Here is a 27,780-nt window from a genome sequence, read left to right as displayed (position 1 = left end):
TTCTCGTTTCAGGTAAGTGTCTTAATGTTAGTTTTTACCTCTTTGTTGGCTGTCTCTCAAAAGTTTTAGCTCCAGAGTATAGAGACCATCACAATTGTTTACACCCTGTGAAGCAAGATGGCCGTTTCATGTCAGTATATCCCTGAACGGCCGCAGGTTTTTCATGTGAACGCGGTGAATTGAATAGCTTTAATTTGAATCCTTTGAAATGTGCTGTGCACATTTATGGCCCCTAGAATATGAACCCTATTGATTGGTGTCCTTGTTCAAGTCAAGAGTTTTAATTGTCACGGCATACAAGTATACAATGAAATGCGGGTGGTCTTGCCCGCAACGATGTGCAATACAGTGGTACAACATATAATAGAATCCAATAAGAAAACAACATTGTGCAATAAACAGGTAACGGGTAACATGGTGTGACATCTCGGTATCTGTACATAGTTATTTACAGAGCATATAGGACATGCTAGGTAGCTTTGGTAGTGCAATACACTGTTCCTGTTATTCTAATTTAAAGTGGCCTTTCCTTTTGGCCATAAGTGTGCGTGTGTGCGGCATGAGTGTGCCCGCTCATGTTTAAGTGTTAAGTGGCTGCTAATGTGTGAGCGTGCACAGCGTGCGTGTCGTGTGTGTGTGTTCCTGTGTGCTTGTGTGTGGATAGTTCAGTGTTCTGTGGCACTCTATGTTCATTTATTGCCTTTACTATAGCGCCACCATCGGGTAATTTTTTTTATATTAGAGTTTGTATATCTAATACCTTTGTTCAAATCTTTTCTAATTTGCTGTGCAGATTCATGACCCTTGGAGGAAGAAGCCTATTTATTTTAGTCACCCCATGACCTTTCTTCTAGCGCCACCATCAGGCTGAACATTTCTCCTGATCTGTTAGTCATGCAGTCATGAACTGGTATCTAGAGATGAGTCTACTCATGCACATCAACTTATTTAGGTTTTTCTGCTATTTTGAATTATTGGGGAAAACTGATCTGTAATTTCCACCAAATTTGACATGTTTGCCATACAATAGTGGCCTGTAAAGTTCTAAGTCATCTTGCCTCATGGTGCTATTCTTATAAAACTAAAAACGTGACCTACGCCATTGGCTTGGATTAGGGGCGTGGTCAAAAGGTGGATTGAGAATTCTGCCCGTTCTGGGATATACCCACTCTTTGTCACCGACAGCACATGTCTAGTTTTAGAAAACAATCATAAGATGCACAAAGATGAATTATTTTATTTGTATGATATTTGCTACTGAGACACTTAAGTGAGAAACCTAAGATTTTACATCCCCACACATGAGCTAATGACGTTTTCCCATTTTTTGTGTTAGTGCTTCTGCGGGAGGAGGAGGAGGTCGGGGTGCACTTCAGCACCATCCCAAGACTGTCGTCAACAGGTGCCTATCATTCGCACAAACTTAAAGTGGAAATGAAGCAGTGAGCAATGTGATCCTAGTTTGTTTGTTGTGTACCTTGTGTAAGACGGGGTTCTATAATCAAATGTGAAATCTATCTTATTTGTCTGAAAAATCAAATATAATATCCCTGTTTTCAACATGGGCGCCGCCATTTAGTTGCTGACGTCATGGAGCTTGTTTGGTGTATACACTGCTGGTTAGCTGCCTATAGTGAATGGGTCAGTCGGTAAATAAAATGTTGCCTACAAAACAACGGGACCGCGGTGGTTCTGTTTGTATTGCTCCTGGCTGTTCAAACTAATTTTACCATCTGAGAGAGAGGAAAGTTGGTTAATTTCCACAAACTACCAGTGAAAAAAACAGTGTTGGCACGTTGGCTCAGGCTGGCTGCACTCAGGCGGCGCGACCAGCCTGTTGGACAGGGAAGGAGGATCTGCAGCGAACACTTCATTGCCTCGGATTATGTTGTTGGGGGTGGAAGGTTTGTCCAGAAGACCACTAATCAGCTGAAGCCTGATGCGGTTCCCTCGGTCTTCGACAGACAGACCGGCGTTAGCTCTCGGGAGTGATCGCTAGCTAGTTGGCACCAGCCGGGGACCGGCGTTAGCAACCGGGAGCGTCGCGGAGCATTCAGCCTGCTGGCTACCTAGATCCACTTCAACCAGCCGAGCGTCGGGAGCTCCAGCAGCTTGTCGATGTGCTAATAGCCTGGAGCCAGCTACCGTTAGCTTGCCGAGGCTATTAGCACACCGACAAGCTGTGTAGCCAGCTACCGTTAGCTTGCCGAGGTTCCAGCACACCGACAAGCTGTGTAGCCAGCAGGCTGAATGCTCCGCGACGCTGGTTGAAGTGGATCTAGGTAGCCAGCAGGCTGAATGCTCCGCGACGCTCCCGGTTGCTAACCCCGGTCCCCGGCTGGTGCTAACTAGCTAGCGATCGCTCCCGAGAGCTAACTCCGGTCCCCGGCTGGTGCCAACTAGCTAGCGATCGCTCCCGAGAGCTAACGCCGGTCTGTCTGTCGAAGACCGAGGGAACCGCATCAGGCTTCAGCTGATTAGTGGTCTTCTGAACAAACCTTCCACCCCAACAACATAATCCGAGGCAATGAAGTGTTCGCTGCAGATCCTCCTTCCCTGTCCAACAGGCTGGTCGCGCCGCCTGAGTGCAGCCAGCCTGAGCCAACGTGCCAACAACACTGTTTTTTTCACTGGTAGTTTGTGGAAATTAACCAACTTTCCTCTCTCTCGCATGGTAAAATTAGTTTGAACAGCCAGGAGCAATACAAACAGAACCACCGCGGTCCCGTTGTTTTGTAGGCAACATTTTATTTACTGACTGACCCATTCACTATAGGCAGCTAACCAGCAGTGTATACACCAAACAAGCTTCATGACGTCAGCAACAAAATGGCCGCGCCCATAATGCTAAATGCTTCAGAAATGCACACAACAAATCGTTTTTTCTTAGAAACTGCTTATTTTTATAACGTGATTTCTTCTGTGGCTTATCTAAATACTAATGTGATGCTATGAATATGTATTTATCGCACTGCTTCATTTCCACTTTAAAGCGACAATATGTCCCCCCCCCCTATTAATTAATCATGTTCTGGAGTTTATACAGAGCAAACTGAGACCACCAGCACTTCAACACTCGCTTGTACAGCGAAGCGCCTGTGGTCTTAATTGGCTCTGTAGACACTCCAGAACTTGCTTGATTAATAATAAAATAAAGACTCATTGTGGCTTTAAATTTTACTTTTGAAAACCTGGAGCCTTTATGTAACTGAGGGGTACAATTCCCTGACTGTATTGTTAGATATGATACTTACTACCACTACCTCTTGTACTTTAGACTCTGGCCACCCAGTACTAGGCATAAATAATTATGATAAACACTCCCACGTAGATGAAACGATCCAACACAAATGTACCAAGTCGAAAGTCTGCGTTTAATAAGAATTAATACATAGCAAAAGGTATGTAGAGCAATCACTTAATTACATTTATGATTTGAAATAGGATGCACTTTTATGGCAAATGAGTATTCGTTGGTATATCAATAGAGAACGTCCAATCTCTGGTGGCGCAGGCGGTAAATATACAACCTGGAATATTTAAGGAATAATAGCAATGATACTTTAATGATTATAGAACTGGATACACTAGGGGGGAATTCCGGTCGCTTGTAAGACAACTGGAGAAGGGGGGGGGGTAGAGTCTGGCTGTATCCGTCTGGCCGAGGGTATCCTGGGAGAACCCACGGTTGTGCGGCTCGGTGCCTCAGCGATCCTCGATCCACCGATGAAAGCAGTTGGACTCTCTGTGGGCCGGCTTCCTCCGGTCCACGATGGAGAGACGTGAAGCGACCTCGTCGTGTAGAGCGTCTCCTCACCTGTCGTCCTCTCCGGGGGGGGGGTTTCCAACACACGGCAGTGTTGGTCTTTATCCATAGAATAATCACTGTATACAAAGCATAATCCGTGCCTGGGAAGGCGGGCTGTCGTCGGTAGAATAATCCGGTATGCAGGTCCACTCGCTCGTCGGCTCTGGGGCTCCTCGGGTGCAGCCTCACATGGGGTCGGCCACCCTGGATAAGCAGCCAGTTCTACCCGAAACGATGGGGGTACTGACTACGATAGTATTCTCACCGCACGAAGCACTACATATGAATAGACTATTATTAGCTTAATAGACTACGTCCAACTCGACGATATAGTGCCAAATATGACTATTCAAATATTAATATACACGATGTCTCAATACCGATGGTAGGCCGAACTTGGCCTTACTCCCACACGTGGCGTCGCGGGGAGGCTTTACGTCTGTCACTCTATTGGAGGGTAAGAAACTGGACTAAAAACGAAGTCCTACTTTAGTAGCGCAGTATATATACGCACTATGAACAAATGGTACCATTAGTGGTGCGGTAGCCAGATTCCTACGCGGAACTAGGACTTGTTCGTACATGTTGAGCGGTACGTTTGAACTGGGTCTGGGGGGTATGGCAGCCTGGCACCAAGGTCTCGACCAATAGTAGAATGGAGACTATTATGGGATGTTCAGTAGGCTAGAATGGATATTCAATGCATATTGTACAAGGAATATACAAGGGATATCAGGGAATATTAGAGAATATACAAATACAATTAAATATATATATAAATAAATATATATATTCGGTTTAATCTGGCCCTTCACAACACTTTATCTTTTGCCTTTCTACAAGTACTACTGTATTTGTGTAATTCATCAATTAAAAGGTTTTAGTATTTCCCACTGAACTTGGGTGGTATAGCTGTCAAATAATGCAGATCAGAGATTAGTGGTATGAAGCCCTGCGCCAACGTTTCTTGGATCTCAACCATACCTTTTGTGTATATTGCAGCGAGTTCCTGGGGAAGGCCCCAGGATCTATCGCTCAGAAATGGGTACCTTCTCGAAGCACTAGACGAGATGTCAACTCCTCCAACGAAAAAGAGCGAAACGATGAAATCTTCAGGAAAGTGAGAGGGTATGTATCCACACAAATGTAAACGCTGCTAAGTTTTACTTGCCAAGTCCTTGTTGTAATTTTGTAACCCACAATCATTGCACGGATGTTAAACAATGTTGCCCAACATTAAAATATTCCATTACGAATGTAATCATTTCACAATACTATTTTTTTTCATCTTCTACCCCACCAGCATACTTAATAAGCTGACCCCTGAGAAGTTTGACAAGCTATGCCTTGAGCTCCTGAATGTGGGCGTAGATGAAAAGCTCGTCCTGAAAGGAATCATCTTATTGGTAAGTAAATTTCAAAAAGTTTTGGTCCACCTTTCTTCCACTATTTGAATGTATTGAAATAATTCAATTTGTATTTCCTCAGATTGTTGACAAAGCCCTTGAAGAGCCTAAGTATAGCTCGCTGTATGCTCAACTATGTCTGCGCCTGGCAGAGGATGCACCAAACTTTGATGGCCCCTCTCCAGAGATCCAAACACCGCAAAAGCAGAGCACTGTAAGACTACTTCCTACTTGTGCAACAATGTAGAGCCACCACCAGTTATTGTCATGTCTTTTTTATTGGGATTTTAAATGTATGCTCTTGTTTCAGACCTTCAGGAGACTTCTGATTTCAAAGCTTCAAGATGAATTTGAGAATCGTGCCAGAAATGTTGAAAGTGAGTGCATTCCTTATACAATGTCTACACCTACATGGGTTATTTCTACTCTAACAAAAAACACTAATTCCTAGTGCTGTCTGGCGATTAAAAAAAATGTATCAATTAATTACAGGATTTGTAATTAATCGCATAACTATTTTATGCCTGATATTCTATAATCATATTTCAAATTGCATGTGTCCGGATGGCAGAATTCAGTACTGTATCTACAAAACCTTCTGTTCATCTTTCATTTATTAATTTGCTTAGATTTGTCAGGTTTGGTCAATTTTAGCATGGTGTTATTCAGTCAAAGATATAAAAAAAAAAATGTAATATATTCTCATTTGGTTCATTACAATTTACTCAGCCTAGTAACAGACACAGTATTTCTGACACTGGGAATACATTCCCTGAGATCCATAGATGTCCCTAATCGGATACCAAGAACATGCAAATGGCCTATTAAAAAAAGTCTGTACATGTGTATTCTACGTCCTTATGGAATGAATGAGATAAAAAAAAAAAAAAATTAGTTAATTTTCATAATGCGCTAATTTGCTGTGTAATTAATTAACATGATAAACTGACAGCCCTACTAATTCCTTTCCACACTGATTGCTCAAATATACATGTGGACGGGAGCCATTGGTCATGATAACTGTTTTAATATACATTTGGCTTGTATGTATTTGATTGTGGTGAATGAGAGTGCAATCCTTAGATTCTTTAGGCTTGTATGCATTTTGTTTGAATGATTTCTTACGTTAAAACTTGTTTCCTCAGTCTATGACAAACATGACAACCCTCTCACCTCCGAGGAAGAGGAGCAGCGTGCTATTGCCAAGCTCAAGATGCTGGGCAACATCAAATTCATTGGCGAGCTTGGGAAACTCGATCTTATCCATGAATCTATCCTTCATAAGTGCATCAAAACAGTAAGTCATAATACATGCAACTTATTATGTATCAGTGTTTCCCCTGCCATTGCCTTGGCGGGGCGGCCCACCCCGCCAACGGGACCCCCCCCCGCCCCCCTGGAAAAAGTATTAAAAAAAATGTAATCACTAATGTTGGCAAGCTAGCTAAATTATATAAAAACGAACTGGATAGTTGATATAAGTTGATACATATGAACTGGATAGTGTGCGTGCCTGTCCCAACTCTGGTCGTTGGAAAGTTTTGATATTTACTGAGGATGGCCAGACAATGTTGATATTTAAACTTTACTGCACGTGTCTGACGACACTGTTGACGCCACGTGCGCCCCGCGACAACACTAGTAGTTTTGAAAGAAAATCCTAGGGGAAACACTATCATAATAAGGCTTGACATTAATAATAATGGATTGGATTTATATAGCGCTCTTCATGACAGTGGTGGTAAGCTACAATTGCAGCCAGAGCTGCCCTGAGGCAGACTCACGGAAGCGTGGCGAATTATAATCGCCTACGGCCCCTCCGACCACCAACATTCATTCACATGCATACTAGGGATGCACCGAAAATTCGGCTACCGAAAATTATCGGCCGAGAATGGTTAAAAAGGCTCTTTCGGCTTTCGGCCGAAAGGGTTTTAGCACCGAAAATATATGACCGAAAGTCTAACGTGTTGTTGTGATGACGTCATCAAAACGCGACTACAGACATACCGGTAGCATCATAGATATCTATGGTAGCATGCGCAACATGTAACGTGAGCAGCTTAGCAGCTCTTCCTGCATTCTACAGCCTGTGATAACTAACTCCTCTTGGGAGTAGGGATGCCCCCCGAAACCCGGTTCTAAACTAAATTAGAAAAAACCGGAGTATTGATCAGCTCCGACGTTAACGGTACTGCTATCAGTAGTCTAGGAGCGGATTAGCTACGGAGCTAACAGTGTACCATCCACCTGCGACGCAACAGTGGCAGCAACAGTGGACACTGAGTAATGTTAACGCTATGACGAGTTCATACTACACTACACGTATGAACTCGACATAACGTTAACGTTACTCCGTTTAAATGAAGTGTTTAATTAGCAGCAATCCGTTGTTGAAAATGTATCGTTAAACCGAAAATGGAAATGCGAGGACAGGAAGTCGTCATCTATCGTTGTAGTCTTTTAGTCTTTAACAGTCTTATGGGCCCATAATAGTGATTATTAATATTATTTAAGTTAAGTTTAGCCATAATCATGTCTTTTGCCATAATCGGGTAGCTAAAAAAAACATATATATATTTATATTAATCATTTTCGGCCTTTCGGCATTCGGTTTTCGGCCAACTGTTTCCTATTATCGGTTTCGGCCAAGAATTTCCCGTTCGGTGCATCCCTAATGCATACACATTCATACGAGGCAAGTAGGTTAAGTGTCTTGCCCAAGGACACAACGGCAGTCGGCAGTGGGCTTGAGCGGGATTCGAACCAACAACCCTTCGATCATTGGACGACCAGCTCTACCCCTGAGCCACGCCGCCCCACATTCACAAGTGACAAGTGCCTATAGGCTAAATGAGGTGGGATGGCATTTACCTATTTTATTTAAAGAAATTTATAAACTGAGAACCACCATAATTAGTCTGCATAGATTAATCGAAATTCATCGATTCTAATGTGTTAGAATCGATGCATCGATTTGAATGTTGGAATCGAAATATAATGTATATATTTTCTTTTGATGTATTTTTTTTGTATCTATTTTTATTTGCCTATAGTCCATTCATGCTGAGTGATCAGTTCCCCCATCCACATTTGTGTATTAAATTTTTTTTGGAGAATTAACTGATGGAAAATTTATCGAATCGTGGTCTAATGAAGAGATTTTATGATGCATTGAATCGTTGCCTGAATAATGGTATATCGCTGTGAGGTCGCATCGTTACACCCCTAACCATAATACAGCTAAGGTCTAAATTACATTCAACATGTAAATTGCGATTTACCTTGATATGGTGTCAACATACCCACCCTCGGCTGTTTTACAAGTAGCTAAATACTATTATGAAAAGCAAGCTTACAAGAGCCCATGGCAGGTGAGCCAAAAGGTTAATCGCAGACTGGCTGTAAGATAATTGTAGTGATTAATATCATTACCCTCTTTTTTTTTTTTTTTTTTGTATCCACTTTTTCTCCCATTTTTCAATTTTTTCTAATCCCAATTTTCATATCGTCCAATTCAACCCTCCCCTGTCTTCGAACGTTGTTTCTTGCCTCCCACTAGCCAGCTGCAATGTGGACTAAGTCATACATAGCACGAGTCCCCTCCGATACTCGAGGTAACAGCCGTCGCATCTTTTCATCTGCGCGGCTCGATCTTTCAGCGTCGGGGGTCTGGGCTTTGGAGGGGCCCCGCCCCCGTCGCTTCTACTGCGCAGGCGCACCAACCAACCTGTAGGAGTCGCTGTCCACAACGCCCGATCCCCACCCTTCAGTTTCCCTCCCCGTAATACGGCCAATGTGTATTACTGTGGACGACCAGCTAAACTGAAAGCAATGTGGAGAGCGGGGCTCGAACAGGAGGCATCCTGTTCGAGCCTAGTCTCCAGCATTCGTTGCGAGCGCCTTGCCCACTGCGCCACGTAGCTGCCCCAATATCATTACCCTCTTAAGCCCTAGCCATATTTTCAGAAAATGTGTCTAAAAGTACATAAGTAAATGGAAGTTTGCTCCACTTGTACATGGTCCATTTGCATGTTGTTGGTATCAAGGGACATCTATGGATCTCAGGGAATGTATTCCCAGTGTCAGAAATGTCTTACTAATTGGGCTTGAGTAAATTCTAATGAACCAAAGGAGAATATCAATTTTTTTTTCGTTGACTGTGAATAAACACCATTGACCAGACGTGGGGAAATCTGCTCATTCAGCACCTTGAGATCGCGTGTACAAAAAATTTAAGCAAATTAATTAAGGGCAGATGGATTTACAGGGGGTTTTGTATACATTCCCTGAGATCCATATATGTCCCTAGATACCAAGAACATGCAAATGGACCTTGTAGAAGTGGTGCAATCTTTCATTTACTTTAATTGTTTTTTCGAGGAAATATGGCTAGGGCTTAAAGTTTATTTAATAAAAAAAATACTCTTAATCAGATCATCACTTTATTCAAATTGAGGATTTAGTTTGAGGATATTTATATAAAAAGAAATTGGATTACGTCATAAAATATGACTACAGCTTGGCTGGCCTCTCACACTGATACAATTGGCTGTATCAGGGGGTGGGAAAGCTGAAGGGTGGGTCCTGGGCGTTGTGGACAGCGACCCCTACAGTTCGGTCGGGGTGCCTGCTCGGCAAGGGTTGGAACTAAGGAGAGATAGTGTGGCCTCCCACACGCTACACTCTCCCTGGTGAGAACCTGCGCGGCCAGGTTGGCCTGCCCCAGGCTGCACATGCGTCGGAGGAAAGCATGTGACAGTCTCCGGTCTCCCGGACCAACAGTAGGGGAAAGTACGCAACAACCAGGAAGGGTGGGATGGGAGAAGAATCGGGAAAAAGTAGGGGAAGAAAGATAAAAAAAATAAAAAAAAATAAAAATTACTAGACATTCAAAGCTTCGTTCGAATACTTCAATAGAAGCTTCGAATGTTAAAAAATGACTTCGGTACAGCCCTATCGAGCTGTAATTAACGCAACACAATGATTCTGTATCCTGTCACTGATGGCCATATTCAAACCCATAGGATTTTTTAAAGCTGTGATTCTTCTTTTTTCTCAGCTTTTGGAAAAGAAGAAGAGAATCCAACTCAAGGATATGGGTGAGGATTTGGAGTGCCTCTGTCAGATAATGAGAACAGTGGGGCCTAGGCTTGATCATGAAAAGGCTAAGGTGAGCTTTTAGTCATTACTTATCTGAATGGAAGCCTCATCTTGAAATCCTCCTTAATTACATTCCGTGATGAATCTCCTTTTCCCTTCGCAGTCTTTAATGAATCAGTACTTTGGCCGCATGCGCTCCTTAATGAACAACAAGGAATTGCCTGCAAGGATTCGTTTCCTGCTGCAGGATACGGCAGAGTTGCGAGAGAACAATTGGGTGCCTCGCAAAGCTTTTAACGACAATGGACCAAAGACGATTAACCAGATTCGTCAGGAAGCGGTAAAGGTTAGTTACCCTGAGAAAAGAGAAGACTAACATAGCTAATTGATAGATGGGCCTCACGATACAAGAAATTACAATATGGCATGTTTTGCAGTTATAGAAACATTTTAACAATAGAGTAGTTGTAAATATTTTTATACCAATATTTATTCCAAAAGACATGGGTCGCATTCAAAAGCATATGTAGTACACAAACATGGCATATTTAACCTTAAGTCCGGAGCCCTATTTTCTAAAAATCTGCCTAAAATACATAAGTAAATGGAATATTGCTCCACTTCTACAAGGTTTATTTGCATATTCTTGGTATCTAGGGACATCTATGGACCTCAGTGAATGTATTCCCACTGCCAGTGTCAGACATATTGTGTATTACTAGGCTTGCTTAAATTGTGATTAAACAAAGGAGTATGAATTATGATTTTTCTTTGCGTCTTTGAGAGTGAATAACTCCATGCTAAAAACAACCAGACATGAAAAACTGCCACTGATCTCGTTCAGTACCTTCTTGAGATCACGTGTACAAAAAAAATCTAAGGAAATTAATGAAGGGAAGATTATTAAACAGAAGGTTTTGTAGACTAGATACAGTACTGAATTCTCCCATCCGGACCAATGCAATTTGAAATATTATTATAGAATAGCAGGCTTATAAATTACCTTATTATAGCCAATTCGCACATTAAATTGGATATAAAAAAAATTCGTACCGCAAATGAGCTTGAAGCCCCATAGAGGCCTTTGGGAAGTGTTCTGAAAAATTCCAACGCTCTCGATGTCCTTCAAAATGGTGTTAAAAAAAACTACAATACCATCTGTAAATTGAGCCAATCTGAGGTGTCATCATGAAAAGGGGAATTTTTTTTTCGTGGCCGCGCCAAGCGGTCATCGGCGAGCAATAATGGCAGGACGATGCAGTGACTCGAGACAGGATTACGCTAATAGTTCGTCGTCGGAAATGTATAATAATCGCAAGATGCATTCGGACCGGACAGTTTTGGATCTAACTAAATGAATTTATGGACATTTATGCCCGGACCACAAAGCGTATTGAAGGGTTAGCGACGGCTCTACCGGAGTCCGTCAGCCTGTTATATGAAAATGTAAATTGTGCTGTCAGACCCTGATACGGGTTGTCTTTCTTTTAGCTAACGCTATTAAATATAAATATACAGTAGAGGTATAAGTGACTTTGCCTAAAAAAAATATGTTTTGGTTGAGATGACGCACCCCTGCGGCAATCGACTTTACCGTAAATCATAGGCTGATATACGCTACATTCTCTTTAAACATATAAAATGTTACAGGACGAAAGTAATAGATTTAATCACTTTTATTCTTTGACCGACCTTCAGCATACATAGACCATGAACAGGCAGTAGATCCAGTAGTAGAAACGCATGTCAGAAAACACGAGTGCTCCTATTGTCCTAAATGTTACAGGAATCGTTTTAAAATGCTATTTTACTGTATTTCAACTATACACAATACATAATTTGAACTATACACAATACTGAATTTGAACTATACAATAATACTGATTTTGAACTATACACAATACTGAATTTGAACTATACTGAAAACGCATGTCAGAAAACGCATATCCTGCATTATGCCTCCTCCACTCCTGTAGTCAGAGCCACTACACCTGCTACATTTGAACTATACACGATACATAATTTGAACTACCGGTATACACGATACTGAAAAGTTACAGTATGTAGATTTGTTCATTTGTATGACAAAGTCGGTCAACCCTTGCAATCAGTTTCATTTAATGAATTGAAAACGGCATTGATATTACGTAAAAGCAAACTGGCAATAGAAAAGATGTTCAAAATGATCTAGTTCCCTTAAAGCGCTAACGCTATTAAATAAAAATATATAGTGGAGGTTAAAATAAGAATATGACTTGGCCTGAAAAAGTTCAGTCAGGAGATTTTTTTTTGCTTTAATCCCTGTGACTTTCGCGATCAAAACAGCACGAATAACACTTTAACCTATTGGTAAACTAACGTATTGATGATAATATACATTATAGCTGCTGTTGTCACATGGTTATGATGTTTATACTTATATGTTTGACAAAATAATTATACTTTTGTCAGGCAGTCTGAGAGGTTGATTTATGACGTGATGTCATTGGGGTCCGCCCCCGGACTGCAAGGGTGGAAGAGGTTAATAAGAAATGCACCCTAGTCATTCATATGATCTTTTGACTACAGCTGCATTATTGTGCACTGTTGTAATATAGATTTTTACTGTACTTAGGGTAGTTGTTCGATCTGAATTTACCTGTTCATTACAGGATAATATGGGCATTTTTATACCACAGATGACTCAGGGAATGAGGAATGACTTCTTCATGGAAAGCCCCTTCATGCCATCCAGGATCAAACTTGACCGAGAAACGCTTGGGGGGTTGGCTGACATGTTTGGACAAATGCCAGGTATGTCCACTCGACGACTGTCCACATGATTTTAAAGGACTATACCAGTGTTTTTACTTCTTGCCATTAGTGGGGATTGTCCCCATCTTTAACTCATTTTGTGTTCATGGATGTACACTGTGTATTTTACAAGATGTCTGCCTGTGATAACTGAGGGATACTGTTGGGCGAGATAGTTGATTATAACAATGTTGGCATCCTTAGTTCAGCGAATAGTACTCAGGGCTGGCAATCTGTTAATAAAATGTTCATTCAATCACCGTGCTGATTGATTGAATGAGAATTTTATTAACAGATTGCAGAATGGGTACAATACAGTACGGCTCAATACACAATTGTTAAGGGGATGCAGACCAGAGACTTTTGTCTTGTTTACATCAGGGTCCCCCATTTTCAATTCATAATGAATTGTAAGTAAGGGTGCAACTTGCTCTGTGCAATCCATTCTTTGTGGATCTAGCCCTGAATATGTCCCAAAGCTTTAAATACACCATAAGATGGGACAAATGAGTGGAGCTATATTATGGCTTATGAGTTCTGTCCTCCATGTGGGCTTGTCTGATTTTACTATGTCCCCTTTTCAGTAGGGAGTGGGATTGGGACGGGTCCTGGGGTGATTCAGGACCGGTACTCTCCCACCATGGGGCGTCACCGCACAAACCCACTCTTCAATGGCCACAGTGGACACACAGCCCCGACACCACAGTCTCAGTTTGACATGGGAGGCAAATCCTTCATGAAATCCAACCAAGTAAATATATTGTACAAAGTAATTGATTAGTATCTTGACATTAAAACACTTGTTTGCACATATTCATTATTTACATTACATTTTGTAAATTGTGAGTCATGCATCTTTTGTATTACTCACTGATATAATGGGTTGGGAGTACTCCAGCATCCATTGCCTCCACTATGAATATTCATTGTTCTAATAAATTACAATTATGTAAAAAAAATGTGTAGGTCCAGAACCCACCATTCTACAACCAGAATCATTCAGTGCAACAGGCTCAATCCAAGGACATGGCGCCACGCTTCATCAAGAAAGGACAGCTTAATGCTGATGAGGTACAACTCCTCAGCTGCTACTCACACTAACCTTTTTTTTCAACTTTTAAGACACCGAGGTTACCCTCATTTATAGCGATGACGAGCTTACAAAAAGATTATTTCCCAAAATCATGCAGCCCTATCGTTGTCGCGACAGAACGATGGGATTCATGTTAAAAATCTGCAAATGCCTTTTTTTTTTAACTGGGTATAAAATATTTAAATTGCTACTAAAGAGTATAGTGCTACAGAGTTGTATTCATATGTGCAGGTATAAAGACACTAGATTAGATCAAATGTATTGTCATTATACAGCACAAGTACAGTACAACGAAAATAGGTTTGTCATCCAACCAGAGTGCAAATGTAGCAGTAAAGTGCCACAGCATGCCATCTACTACTATGGTAGTAGTAGTCATGCATATTCTTTTGTATTACTCACTGATCTAATGGGTTGGGATTACTCTAGCATCCATTTCCTCTACTCTATGAATATTCATTGTTCTAAAACTGCCCTCTGTGTAAGCATTATCAGCTATTTGAATGTCCATTAAGTTGAACAGCATGAGCTATTACAGTTTGCACCTGTTGATCAGTCTGTGCAGCTGCTGTGCACTGGTTTGAAAAGACCTCTCCTGGAGCACTCCTGATGCATCAGAAGACCTCTCCTGGAGCACTCCTGATGCATCAGAAGACCTCTCCTGGAGCACTCCTGATGCATCAGAAGACCTCTCCTGGAGCACTCCTGATGCATCAGACCTCTCCTGGAGCACTCCTGATGCATCAGACCTCTCCTGGAGCACTCCTGATGCATCACAAGACCTCTCCTGGAGCACTCCTGATGCATCACAAGACCTCTCCTGGAGCACTGCTGATGCATCAGAAGCGCTGGTTAGACCTCTCCTGGAGCACTCCTGATGCATCAGAAGCGCTGGTTATGAGTAATATAATGGTTGATGATAATCTTAACATTTATCAACCTTTTTCTTTTTTTGAAAAATACTTTCTTTTAACCCTTCTAGATCAGTCTAAGACCGGCACAGTCATTCCTTTTGAATAAAAACCAAGTGCCCAAGTTGCAACCGCAGATGCCAACCATGATTCCTCCAAGCGCTCAACCTCCACGAACACAAACTCCTCCACTGGGACAGGTAACTGCTTGAGATGCTTATTTTTCTTATCGAGAGGATATAGAAGCTCCCATCTCCTTATGCCCATGTCTCCTTTGCTGTTTCAGCCTCCACAGCTCGGTCTGAAAACCAACCCTCCACCCATTCAGGAAAAACCTCCAAAGACCATTAAGAAGCCGCCTCCATCCAAGGAGGAGTTGCTGAAGATAACCGTGAGTCCCTCGCACTGAGCACATTTTGTAGTGAGACAGTGGCTCGGGAGGTAGAGCAGTCGTCTGGTAATCCGGTTCGATTCCCGGGCAGTGTCTAAGTGTCCTTGAGCAAGACCCTGAACCCCTAACTGCTCCCGATGAGCAGGTTGGCACCTTGCATGGTTGCCTCTGCTGTTGGTGAGTGAATGGGTAAATGTGAGGAACTAATTGTAAAGTGCTTTGGATGAAAGCGTTATATAAATGCACCATTTATGTTGGTCTAGTTATGTATTTCTCTTATTTTTTTATTCAGTCATCACACACTATGCTCACACAATATGCTCAATCATTCCAGACTGTCTTTGATTTTGGCAGTGACTGAAAAGGTACAGGCTGAAGCATAATGCTTATATATGCCTTTCCTATATTCTTATCAAAGCCTCTAAAAACAAACGAAATAAAATGTTCACGTGTAACCCTCAAATAGAAGATTTTCTTAATTCTTAAATTGATATCAGCATTGTTCCACAAGTTAACTCCAACAATAATAGTAAGACATCTCCTTGTACTCTCTTTCTTAGCTTTTTGAACGGTAAACTTTTAAAGGTCTCTTAAATCGTATGTAGAAGATCCTACATACCTGACTCTCTGCTCGCTGTGATTGTTCCAGGAGACCGTAGTGGCCAATTACCTGAACAGTAAGAACGTTGGTGAAGCTGTGACTGGTGTGAGGGAGATGAAGGCTCCCAAGCACTTCCTGCCTGAGATGTTGAGCAAGATTGTGATTTGTTCACTTGAGCGTCCTGATGAAGACAAGGAGCACGCCAGCACCCTGATCCACACACTGCACACCGAGGGTCTGGTCACTGGGGAGAACTTCATGCAGGTCAGTCTTGCACACGTCTAAGGCCTAACAAAAATAATAGTTGGTTTCAGGTTGGTTGTCAGTTTGGCCATGGGTAGGTAGGGAATTTATTTTTATTTTTTTTTATTTTATTCTTTCCCACGGCGACTATGGATAGGGAATTTCTTTATTTAATTAACCCTTTCACTGCCACACGACAGAAGGTTAGCCCTTTACTATCACACAACCGACGGCGATGCTCCATCATTAGCATCATTAGCTCCGCGGATGCGGAGCTAATGATGCTAATGATGGAGCATCGCCGTCGGTTGTGTGATAGTAAAGGGCTAACCTTCTGTATTGTCACAGTGAAAGGGTTAACCGGCTGTCGTGTGGCAGTGAAAGGGTTAAAATGTTCACAACAACATGGATGCATGTACTCTGCCAGCATGTTTAATATCCATAATACTAAATGTTTGACTAAGATTTCTATGAAACTTTATTCTTAAAAAAAAAAAAAAAATGATTTTTTTTTTTTTTTAATATATAATTTTTTTTTAAAACTCATAAAATATATTGGTCTCACCTAAATCGGCAGGGTCGGTCGGCAACCTGAAACCAACCATTATTTTTGTTAGGCCTAAGCATCTGGATTATGAAAATGCTGAAATTCTTTGTCAATGACTTGTGATGAGTTATTTCAATAAGTGATGTGCACTATGAAATATATCTTTATTTGCATTCAGGATGTCTAATCCAAAACCCTCGGCTTTATAAAAAATAAATAACAATTAAACTGTTTTGTGAAAGGGGAATATGCATTTCAGATCCTGTGATTGCACCCTGCGATTTGGCTTATCTTTCCATTTAAACTGCTACTGTCATAACCTCCAATACTGTTTTGACAGGCATTCCTGAGTGTCCTTGACCAGTGTCCCAAGATCGAGGTGGATGTCCCACTGGTGAAGTCCTACCTGGCCCAGTTTGCAGCACGAGCAATTATTGCAGAGTTGGTGAGCGTTGCGGAGCTGGCCCATCCCTTGGAGAATGGCACCCACTTCCCTCTCTTCCTGCTCTGCCTGCAGCAGGCGGCCAAGATGAAGGACCGCGAGTGGCTGACTGACCTGTTCCAACAGAGCAAGGTCAACATGCAAAAGATGCTGCCCGGTATGTCCCAAGTCCTCATCACTGTGTAGATTTGTGGTCCTCAGCTTGTTTTGCATTGATACTCAAATTTGACCGTGACCATAAAGTCATTAGGGGTGCATGATTCAGGAAATCTCACGTTCGATTTAGATTCTTGGTCATGATTTGATTCACGATTCTATTCCAGCGGTTCTCAAACTACAGCTTGCGACCCAAATTGGGGTCGCGGGTAGGTGACAGTGGGGTCTTATCGATACTCTTACCGGTTCTTTTAGATTATTATTAAAAAAAAAATTATACATTATTTGAACGGCTTAAGGCTATATCTGTACTTGATGTTTGTTTGTTGTGTTGCATATTTGAAATAAACTTCAATCAAATCAAACCCCCCCCCCCTTAAAAACAAAAACCTGTGTTTAACCTAGCCATCTATAAAACATCTGCTTTTTAAAAGTGCTGCTGCTTTTGTTAATCTTTTAGTTAATATGACTAAAACGATTTCATGACTGCTTCCTGTCGTCGCATTTCCGCGAAGGCGTTGGATACTTACCGTTACATTTTCAACAGATTGCTGCTAATTAAACACTTCATGCCATGGAAACAAGAGTAAAGTTAACGTTATGTCGAATGTGTAGTGTATGAACTTGACATAACATTAATGTTACTCGTTTCCATGAAGTGTTTAATTAAGTCCATGGAGTTTCCAGTGATGCTGCCACTGTTGCGTCGCAGATGGATGGTACACTGTTAGCTCCGTAGCTAATCCGCTCCTAGACTACCGATAGCGGAACCGATAACCTCGGACCTTATCAATACTCAGTTTTTTTCTAAACCGGTTCCCTTTTAGAACCTTTGGACAAGTGGCTCAGATATTTTACTTGTCCGAAAGCTAAACTTACTTGTTCGAAATGTACTTGTGAAAATAAAGGCCTAATTAAAAAAAGAGATTTGGACAATTATTAGGATTTAATAACTTAAACAGTGCATTTGTGTGGGGTATATGCTGTATGATCAGTCCTCCAGCTCATCTTCACTCCCCATCAGCACCAGCTCATCTTCCTCATCTCCCCTCTCTTTGACGACCAGGGGTTATTTAGTTGTTATTACGGTATAGTTGTTATTACAGTATAGTTGTTGTTGCCATAAAAAACACCATTCAAATAAATAAATGTATTTTTATTTGAAATAATTTCTTTCAACAATACATTAAGTACATTAGATCAACGGGTAACAACAAAACAAAATTGTAACGCCTTTCTTATATTATTGTCTGAGTAATACTGTGTGTGATTAATGAGAGAGCGAGCATCAAATCGCTGTCAGTTGCCTCAGTCTTTGTTTCTGTAGAGAAAGAGAAAATTGATTTAGTGAAAAGGCTCCCAGGTGGAAATATTTCACAATCATGACATACAAAAAAATATATATATTGTTAATGATGTCTTGTAGATTATTATGGATATTTGCAACTCTATTCTTTTAAGGACTAGTGGGGTAGTTTATGAAGTAATAAAAGTATAAAACATGTAGTGAAAAGTACAGAAATCCAAACTGGCATTTTTGGTGGCAGCGTAGTCATACAACAGACACTGATGTATTGGGTTTGCGTTTGAGCCTCTTGGATGCCATATTCGAGTGATCACAAGTGCGTCACACTAGGTCCGGAAGTCAAGACTAACCACTGTACGCTGGACTCCGATGCATTAACAACATGTAAACGAACAGCCAATAAATGTGAAGTTAAATTTGAACCTCGGTTGTCATGCCTCGTCAATATAAAATACACCTAGCTAACATGGGCGGGCTGCTTTGAGTGAATGATGCTCACAATCAATGAATCAACTGTTAAGCTATTACTGCTGTGTAAAGTGTTTTCACACACGGGGCTAACGTTAGCTAGCAAGCAGCCCACTATCAAGCTAGAACGTTAACTAGCAGCCGACTACTGTATACAGTTCCAATAGAGTAGACTAACATTACACCTGTGATTTTATGTGTCCTTACCTTAGACTCGAGGGTTGTACTAGGGTTTGATGCATTTCCCTGTTTGTCAGTCTGTGTCTGTTCTCCATCTTCTGTTTTTAACGTTATCCTCTTCCAAATATCGCAGCATATTTGTGAGTGCTTCCTTGACTGAGAGAATGGCCAGTATCGTGGGAACTTTTATTAAACATTTAAACAAACAGATATTTTCGCGGGTCGCGTGCCACTGTCAACTACTAAGCGAGCACTCGGAAGACGCTCGCGGTTTGTCCGGGACAAGTAACATTGACGTACAGAGTGAGAGTTTCCAGTGACACTGTGAGACAGGCACTTTCTGATCAGATGGAATAACGTTACTATTTGTTTGGGGAATATATATATATATATTTTTTTTTACTTGTCCCGGACAATAGGACGAGCCTTAATGTCCAGCCCTGTACACTGCTGTTTTGACAGGATTATGGTCTCTACTCTTGGATACATTTGTAGAAAAATGCAACATTGTCATACAGTCTAGAGAGATTGATTTATGACGTGATGTAGGGCTGGGTGATATGACTATTATATAAATATCGGGTACGGTTCATTAACGATACACTTTTTAAACGTATCGTGGATATCGTGATGTTTTGCCCAAGAGGATTGCGTCTCGTCAATCTGGTCCACACGTTGAAACTTTTGAACAGCGCCGCCCCACACACACACTACTGCATCAAAGTTACTACTTATGATAACAAAGGCATTCGTTTTGTGGCATTAACGTTATATAGTTAGTGTTACACGTTCAATAACATCAGCATATTATAATATTTACCCGAACGTAGCAAGCGTTCATACTAGCTCAGTTCCTTCCGTTGCTCACAGAGCCCTGAGTTTTACCCATTCTGCATCTGTTAATAACGTTTTCAATCAGACACATGTATAGAAAGGCTTTGTTTTATTATAACATTAGTTGCAGTAAAATCATTATGCCTCATTTAAGTCATCCTGCGGAGCTAAAGGCTAAACATCAGCCGCGCCGCCATTGTTGTAGAAAAGCTTGTCAACTCAAAATCAATGGCGGGCAAAAGCCGAATTGGTGGTAACAGCAGAGGCGGGTGCAAGCGGTGTGTGACGTAATTGGCAGAATCGACTGTCAATCAAAATGTCATTGGTTGAGACAATAGTATCTAGCTGCAGCCCAGCAGGTAGACCATGCTGGGAGAACTAGTATCTAGCTGCAGCCCTGCAGAACATACTGGGAGAGAGAGATGGTGCTATTTCTTGATGTTTCCTTTTTTTTAAGTAAGTAAAGAGGCCTATGTTCATATCGGTGAGCACAATTTGTAACGCAAATATACAGTAGTTTCATAAAAAAAAATATATATATACATTACAAAAAGAAAAAATATTACAAAAAAAAATATTTAAAAAAAATTGTTGCCACAAATATCGGTATCGGCCGATTGTGTTAGTTGAACAATCGGTATCGGTGGCAAATTTTCATATCGGTGCATCCCTACCCTCTACTGATGGCCCTGGTGGTAATGCCTGTCTCCTTTTTGTTCAATGTCACTGCCTTTTATTAGGCCTAGTTGTTGGCTACAACTTTGCCACAGTAGGCATTAATCACTTAATAGTTCAAATGTCTGTCCCATTCCCGTTTGCACACGCAGATACGCACACAGTGGGCCAGTGACTTTGGTGGTATGTGCTATTGCACAGATGTGTGTCCCGTTCCCGTTTGCACATGCGCACACACAGTACAAATATACATTTATTTTTGAAAAAAAAATAAACTGTTAGTTGAAATATTTTCACTGTGCTCCTAAATATTTTCATTTAGGAGCACATGTGCTCCTTGGGGAAAAAGGTTAGTGTAGAGCCCTGAATCATTTTAACAAACATGTTATTGGTAGTCTCCTGCAATAACATCAAGTCAAAAATCTTCATTCTTACTGACTGGGTCTCATTCTCTTCTGTAGAAATCGACCAAAACAAGGACAGGATGCTGGAGGTCTTGGAGGGCAAAGGCTTGAGCTTTTTGTTCCCTCTGATGAAACTGGAGAAGGAGTTGCTGAAGCAGATCAAAACGGACCCCTCTCCCCAGTCCATCTATAAGTGGATCAAGGACAACATCTCTCCCAAACTCCACACAGACAAGGGGTTTGTCAACATCCTCGTGACCAGGTACAACAATGGGCTTAAGCATGTATGTACTGGCAAATCCACCTTGTTTGTCATTCAAAAAGGCTAGTCAGAGTTTTTACTCTTTCTCTTTCAAGCTTCTTACAGTACATTGCCTATGAAGTCAATATTGATGAGGAGGATGACCAGGTAGCAGCCCCCCCTAAAGAACAGTTGGATCAAGAGAAGCAGCTGCTGCTGGCTTTCAAGCCAGTGATGCAGAAGTTCCTGCATGATCACATTGACCTTCAAGTCAGTGCCCTCTACGCCCTACAGGTTCACAGCAATGCTAAAGCTTTTCCTAAAGGTATGTGAAGGCTGGTGGGCTCACTTGCTTCAGACGGTCATATGAAATGTTCTCGAGCCCCGCCCACTTTCCTTGATCCTCCAATCATGGCTGTTTCTTTCCCTCTTGAGGGAAGAATCAAGAAAAGAGGGTGGGGCTCGAGGTGGATCCCAATTCGTCTCTGGCTTTTGTCTTTATGTCCATTTTGTCTTTATGTCCATGACTTGCAGATGTTTGCTAACTTACTTACTTGTCCCTTCCTCCAGGCATGTTACTGCGCTACTTTGTTAACTTTTATGACATGGAAATAATTGAAGAAGAAGCCTTCCTCGCATGGAAAGAAGATATTACCCAAGATTTTCCTGGAAAAGGAAAAGCATTATTTCAGGTAATTTTGTTCAGATTCCTGTAGGTGGCGTATTACTTGCACCCCTGCTACTGAGTAGATTTAATTTCCAGTCAGTATTTTGAGACTCATTGCAGTCTCCCCAAGATCGCCTCATGCATTTCTGAGACTAGGGGGCTTCAGACTGATGTGTCACACTGAATGAAGCATCTCACAATGTGACAAGAGAGTACTATAGTCAAACTGCACAACAAAGTCCAATCCACACTAGTTAAATCCTAGAAAATTACTTGTGATCAGTATTGTTCAGATGGGTGTATTTTTCAAGCTGTGGCAAAACAAAAATACCACGTGTCTACTTTGGTATCGCAGGGTTATAAAAAGTAGCTGCCCCTGAGGAATCTCGCTGCCCTTTCGAGCTCTGGACTGATGCCCCAAAAAAATAAGCTTCTAGAATTTGAGTTGGGGCTTGTGTCCATAGTGGATGTTTTTTTTTCAAGGCGGACTGCTTTGAAAAGCAAAAAAAAAAGCTTGGAGCGTTTTCCTGAGTCTCGCGGCTCCGCCACTTCCTTGATGTTGATTACCTTGATGAGCGCCCTCCTTTCCAAAAGTTTAACTAGTTTCAACTTTATGCGCTGGGAGCCCTCCGCCCAAAAACATTGCCGCCGAGAGCGCATAAACGTGAGGCGCGGCGCTGGGAAAAGGAGCGCGCCTGTAGCATAGAAATTAATGACAAAGGAGCTGACAACTCATAAAACGTCCGCTATGGACACATGCCCTTAGGCATTATTTACCTCACACCCTGTGTACATGAATGACGAGGTGCCAGTGAGGTGTTATTCTGAAAACGTGTCCAGGGTTTTTGTCTCAGAGTTCAAGGCTGACTTAATTAAAGGAGCTTTAGGCGGCTGCTGATTTGGGACAGAACTTAGAAATATTTTCAAATCCTTAAACCAAATTCTACAACGCCCTGCCCAATTACGCATCAAGATGCCTCTAAAGCCACGCCCCACTAGGTAGCTAGCAAGCAGCTATGTTGGATTATATTCAAATATATTGTCATTATACAGCACAAGTACAGTATAACAAAAGGAAGTTTGGAATGCAACCAGAGTGCTAATGTATGTTGTGCGCAGGGAACAAACTTAACTTTTTGACTTACCAGCCATTTGGCTGGTCGATTTTAAAAACTACCAGCCGGGCAGATTTTTTACCAGCCAAAAATGATAAATAGCTTTTTAGTATATCGCCATGTGTTATTATTACTATATAATACTCGTATGCTATTTTCAATTAATATCATAAACAACATAAGGAATATTAGCATAATGTTGATTGGACTGAAGGAATGAGTCGGCGTTAATAGTTTTAAATGCAAATAATTTATTAAAACATAGAAGTGGGGTCGGTACACACACACACTGTTTCAACTCGCCACCCCTGCATCATATTGTAGTCTGTCTTCAAACTTCCACTCCTCAACTTTTTTTATATTTGAATATCAACATTATCTGTCCATCCTCAGTAATCCTCAATTTACTATAAATACTCCTGTCCTGAGTCCTGACTAGTGACTTTTCGTCTTTCCAAACGCACACACAGGGAAGGGGAGAGTGCCCCCCCCTTTCCCCAGTCCACACTGTCTGCTGTTCTCCATGGCTCTGCGCCTCTGCCTCTGATCAGGATTAGCTTGTTAGCTTGCCTTACGCTAACGTTGTAGTGATTGTAATGGTACATAAACGTTAATTTCGGGCGATGTGGGCATAAAGGAATGGCGACGGTGCAAAGCATGTAGATGCATTCGACACGTTATGAGAAGAGAAAAAACATCACAGACTTATTTCGAGTCTGTAGGCGCACTGCTGTGTTAACGCTGCTCTGCTTTCAGAAACAGACTGGTTTCAGAAACACGGACTGGGCGGATATCATATGACTCGCGGAGTTGCTACAGGGTTTTTCAAAATAAGAGTATCATATGAACTGAGCGTTGCTAGCTGCCGGAGCCCAGATATTATGACTGGAGCTGCGCTTGGGGCGGAAATGAGACCCGCACAGGATTTTCAAAAGTATCGATATGAACTACACGCCAGATGGCCGGCAGACCTATTATTTTTAGTCGCCAAACGTTAAATCTACAGGCCATTGGCGCTTGGCGTGTGGTTATTTTGTTCCCTGCGCATAACGTTTGATAGACGGCAGATTTCAATCATTTAACTCGTTTGTTTGATTGGATGTCGTTGTTTTAGCTCCTGCTCCTTACCGGAATAACTTTGTAATATCAATTACTGTCTATAATAAGAAATGTCAAATATTGCCAAATTGGCGGCTGCCTATTAATCTTAACCTCTTCCGCCTGTGCGGTCCGTCGGCGCGGACCGCAAATGACATTGTCAAACAAGTATCTTTTTTTTTTTTCAAACATTATAACCATGTCACAACAGCATTTATAATGTATATTATTATCAATACGTTAGATTAGGAATAGGTTAAAGTGTTATTAGATAGATTTTCATTTAGTTTTGGTCAGCGTTGTTTCACGAGAGGCTATCATTTTGGAAAACTGAACCATGGGAATTGTAGTTTTTGGTGGTCATTTTGTGAAGGACATCGCTAGCTGTCGATCTGCATTGGAATTTTTCAGAACTACACTTCCTGAAAGCCTGTGGTTTCAAGCGTCATACCTCTGTATGCATTTTTTATATAATTATTCAGGATAATAAACTACAACACTTAACGTTATTGCATTATTTTGAAGCACAGTTAGTTTCTCTTCGCTGTTTTTTTGCATGCAGCAATTGGATTTGAAATTAGTTTCACCCTGATCAAAATAAAAAAGTACAGTAGATTTCATTATCTGTTCTTATGCACGCCTGGTGATACTAAATCCAAATTGAACTTGGCCATAATAAGTTAATTTATAAGCCTGCTATTCTATAATATTTCAAATTGCATTTGTTCCGAATGGGAGAATTCAGTACTGTATCTACAGAACCTTCCGTTTAATCATCTTCCCTTTATTCATTTCCTTATTTTTTTGTTCACTGTCAAAGATGCAAAGAAAATCATTCTCGTTTCATCACAATTTAAGCAAGCCATTACACACTATTTCTGACACTGGGAATACGTTCACTGAGGTCCATAGATGTCCCTAGATACCAAGAATATGCAAATGGACCTTGTAGAAGTAAAGCAATATTCCATTTACTTGGGTATGTATTTTAGGCAGATTTTCAGAAAATAGGCTCCGGGTGGAAGAGGTTAAGCCCGATGGGTCCGGTACCGGAACCAAACCATAAATCCATCTATACAGACTATGACATAATGGTGCGTTTTTTTTTGTTTTTTTTTTTAATGTATCCAAGAGTAAGTTATGGTGTGTATTTTCAACAATACTTTTGTTTACCAATAGGTTAAAGTGTTATTAGTGAAATATCAGTTCAAGAATTGTATTTATAAGCTAGCGAATATCTACAGAAATAAATGCGAGCCACCATTTAGTTTGTAGTCATTATGATGGACACTCTGGGCTTTCAATGAGTGTTGGAATTTTTTAAAACTACACTACCCAGCTCAAGCCAGCTGTCGATCAAATGACTTGTGGATACATTTAATTTTTTTGGGATTATCTACCATAAAACTGAACGTTATAAACTTTTCTGTGAACGTTTAGCAAAAATCCGTGTTGCAATCCGATTCAAAATGGCGGACCAGTTTCCATAATGAAAACGAACTATTTACAGTAGATTTCATTCACGGTTCTTGCTGCACGCCTGGTGACACTAAATCCAAATTGAACTCTGCCATTGGAAAGAGATTTGGCCGATCCATAGATGTGCAACTTGGCTATAATGTAATTTATAGGCCTGATATTCTATATTCTATAATATTACAAATTTTATGTGTCCGGATGTCAGAATTCAGTACTGTATCTACAAACGGAACAGAAGTTCATCTTTCCTTTATTCATTAGCTTTCTTTGTACACGTGATTTCAAGAAAGTGCTGAACGAGCTCAGTGGCAGTTGTTCATGTCTGAAAATGTTTAGCATGGTGTTGTTCACTGTCAAAGATACAAAGAAATCATTTATATTCCGTTTCATCACAATTTACTCGAGCCTAGTAACAGACACTATTTCTCGGAATACATTCCCTGAGATCTATAGATGTCCCTAGATACCAAGAACATGCAAATGGACTTGTAGAAGTGGAGCAATCTTCCATTTACTTAGGTATGTATTTTTATGTGGATTTTCATAAAATAGGGTTAGGTCATAAGGGGTTAATGCTGATGTTTTCGCTGTACAGGTGAACCAGTGGCTGACCTGGCTGGAGACTGCTGAAGAGGAGGAGTCTGAGGAGGAAGCTGACTGAAGAGCCAAAGCCTTTGGTGTGAAGGCGCTATTGATGACACTGCTTGTCCCCACCCCCTTTTTGTCTCCTGTCCTTCCCGACCTGTCCTCCCTCTTCTCATTTATCTAACCACTGCTACAATTCATTCCGCTTGTTTTCTTTTGTCATTTTAAGTTGACGTTAAGCCCCCCCTTGCTTTCTTCCCCTTTTAGCTCTCATTCTAACTCAAGGTCTTAATGGTGTAATGGCTTAACTATCCGTTTTTGAAAAGAGCTTGTATGAGATCCAATGGCTCTGAATCCTGACGTTATCATTTTGCAAAAAGGGCCTTTTCCTGCTGTATTCCGCTTTTTGTTTAAAAAGAAGAAAAAAAACGTTAGCAACACTGTAGAGATGCACTTTGCTTAACATCCGAGTTTTGCAATATTCATACACTCGTCCCATGATTGCTTGGAAAGGACTCCTGAACTGTAATTGGTCTAACATCACTTCAGTAGTTGTTGTGTCTTTACCTCGTCTTGGGCATCATGTGTGTGAAGTTGATTTAGTTTGCCCCATTTCAACTGAAATGGCCTGCATTACCTGGTGTACTTGCAAAACTTAGCTGATTGTAGGAAATCTAATTTAGCCCGCCCCCTCCCTTAAGTGCTTTTTCTCAACGTATTAATTCTTTTTTCCCCCTCTTTTTGTTGAAAGAAATGAAATTATGCGGCCTTGTTAATTTATCAACTCCTGTTACTGTATACCTCCCCCGTTATACTTTGATACTTGAATCTCATGTCTAGCATGCTCAGACAACCGCAACCTGGTTTGTTCTGTCGCGAAAGGATTATAGCTCATGCAAAAAAAAAAAAAAAAAAGTAACACATTTTTAACATGTCTTTTAATTGGGTTAGTAAGCGATAACTGAATTTGATTGTTACTCAACTTATCCACCGCCTCGTGTGAAAATTTGAAGCCCGTTTGCCATATTTGTCTAATCTAGATATTTATTGAATTTTTAATCATGATGTAAAAGAAAATCATGATATAAACCTATCTCCCACTTTGATGTTGGAACCACGAGGTATGAATCTGTACAATGAAACTTTCTATTTAAAGTGTTACTGTGGTTCTCTTAAGTGCTAAGAATGTTCAGTGTACCACTATTGCTCAACTTTCAATAAAGTTTAAACATGA

At 41.1% G+C, this 27,780-nt stretch overlaps 1 protein-coding gene across 2 annotated transcripts; it reads left to right on the top strand.

Moving 5' to 3' along the window:
- On the top strand, positions 1 to 27,780 carry LOC311247010 (eukaryotic translation initiation factor 4 gamma 2-like). Of its 2 annotated transcripts, XM_084337289.1 has the most exons (20): positions 1 to 12; positions 1,337 to 1,442; positions 4,811 to 4,936; positions 5,112 to 5,214; positions 5,297 to 5,428; positions 5,525 to 5,591; positions 6,360 to 6,511; positions 10,277 to 10,387; positions 10,481 to 10,663; positions 12,996 to 13,110; positions 13,695 to 13,861; positions 14,077 to 14,181; positions 15,186 to 15,314; positions 15,401 to 15,505; positions 16,155 to 16,370; positions 17,237 to 17,495; positions 21,419 to 21,623; positions 21,719 to 21,927; positions 22,173 to 22,294; positions 26,557 to 27,780. In XM_084337289.1, exons 2-20 carry the CDS (start codon positions 1,435 to 1,437, stop codon positions 26,620 to 26,622), a joined length of 2,580 nt encoding a protein of 859 aa, XP_084193415.1. In that variant the 5' UTR covers positions 1 to 12; positions 1,337 to 1,434; the 3' UTR covers positions 26,623 to 27,780. The 2 variants fall into 2 exon arrangements, with proteins under 2 accessions (XP_084193415.1, XP_084193414.1); XM_084337288.1 differs by lacking the exon at positions 1 to 12 and having other exon boundaries at positions 1,344 to 1,442; positions 12,969 to 13,110.

This window comes from Notolepis coatsorum, assembly GCF_963971535.1.
Source record: "Notolepis coatsorum genome assembly, chromosome: 20".
NCBI classification, from domain to species: Eukaryota; Metazoa; Chordata; class Actinopteri; order Aulopiformes; family Paralepididae; genus Notolepis; species Notolepis coatsorum.
This window is presented reverse-complemented; position numbering and strand designations above follow the sequence as displayed.

Bases quoted from the DNA above. Each gene is read 5' to 3' on its own strand.
- LOC311247010 (XM_084337288.1), top strand. The intron at 5,429-5,524 runs GTAAGACTACTT...CTCTTGTTTCAG, and splicing joins CACCGCAAAAGCAGAGCACT to ACCTTCAGGAGACTTCTGAT. The intron at 22,295-26,556 runs GTAATTTTGTTC...TTCGCTGTACAG, and splicing joins AAGGAAAAGCATTATTTCAG to GTGAACCAGTGGCTGACCTG.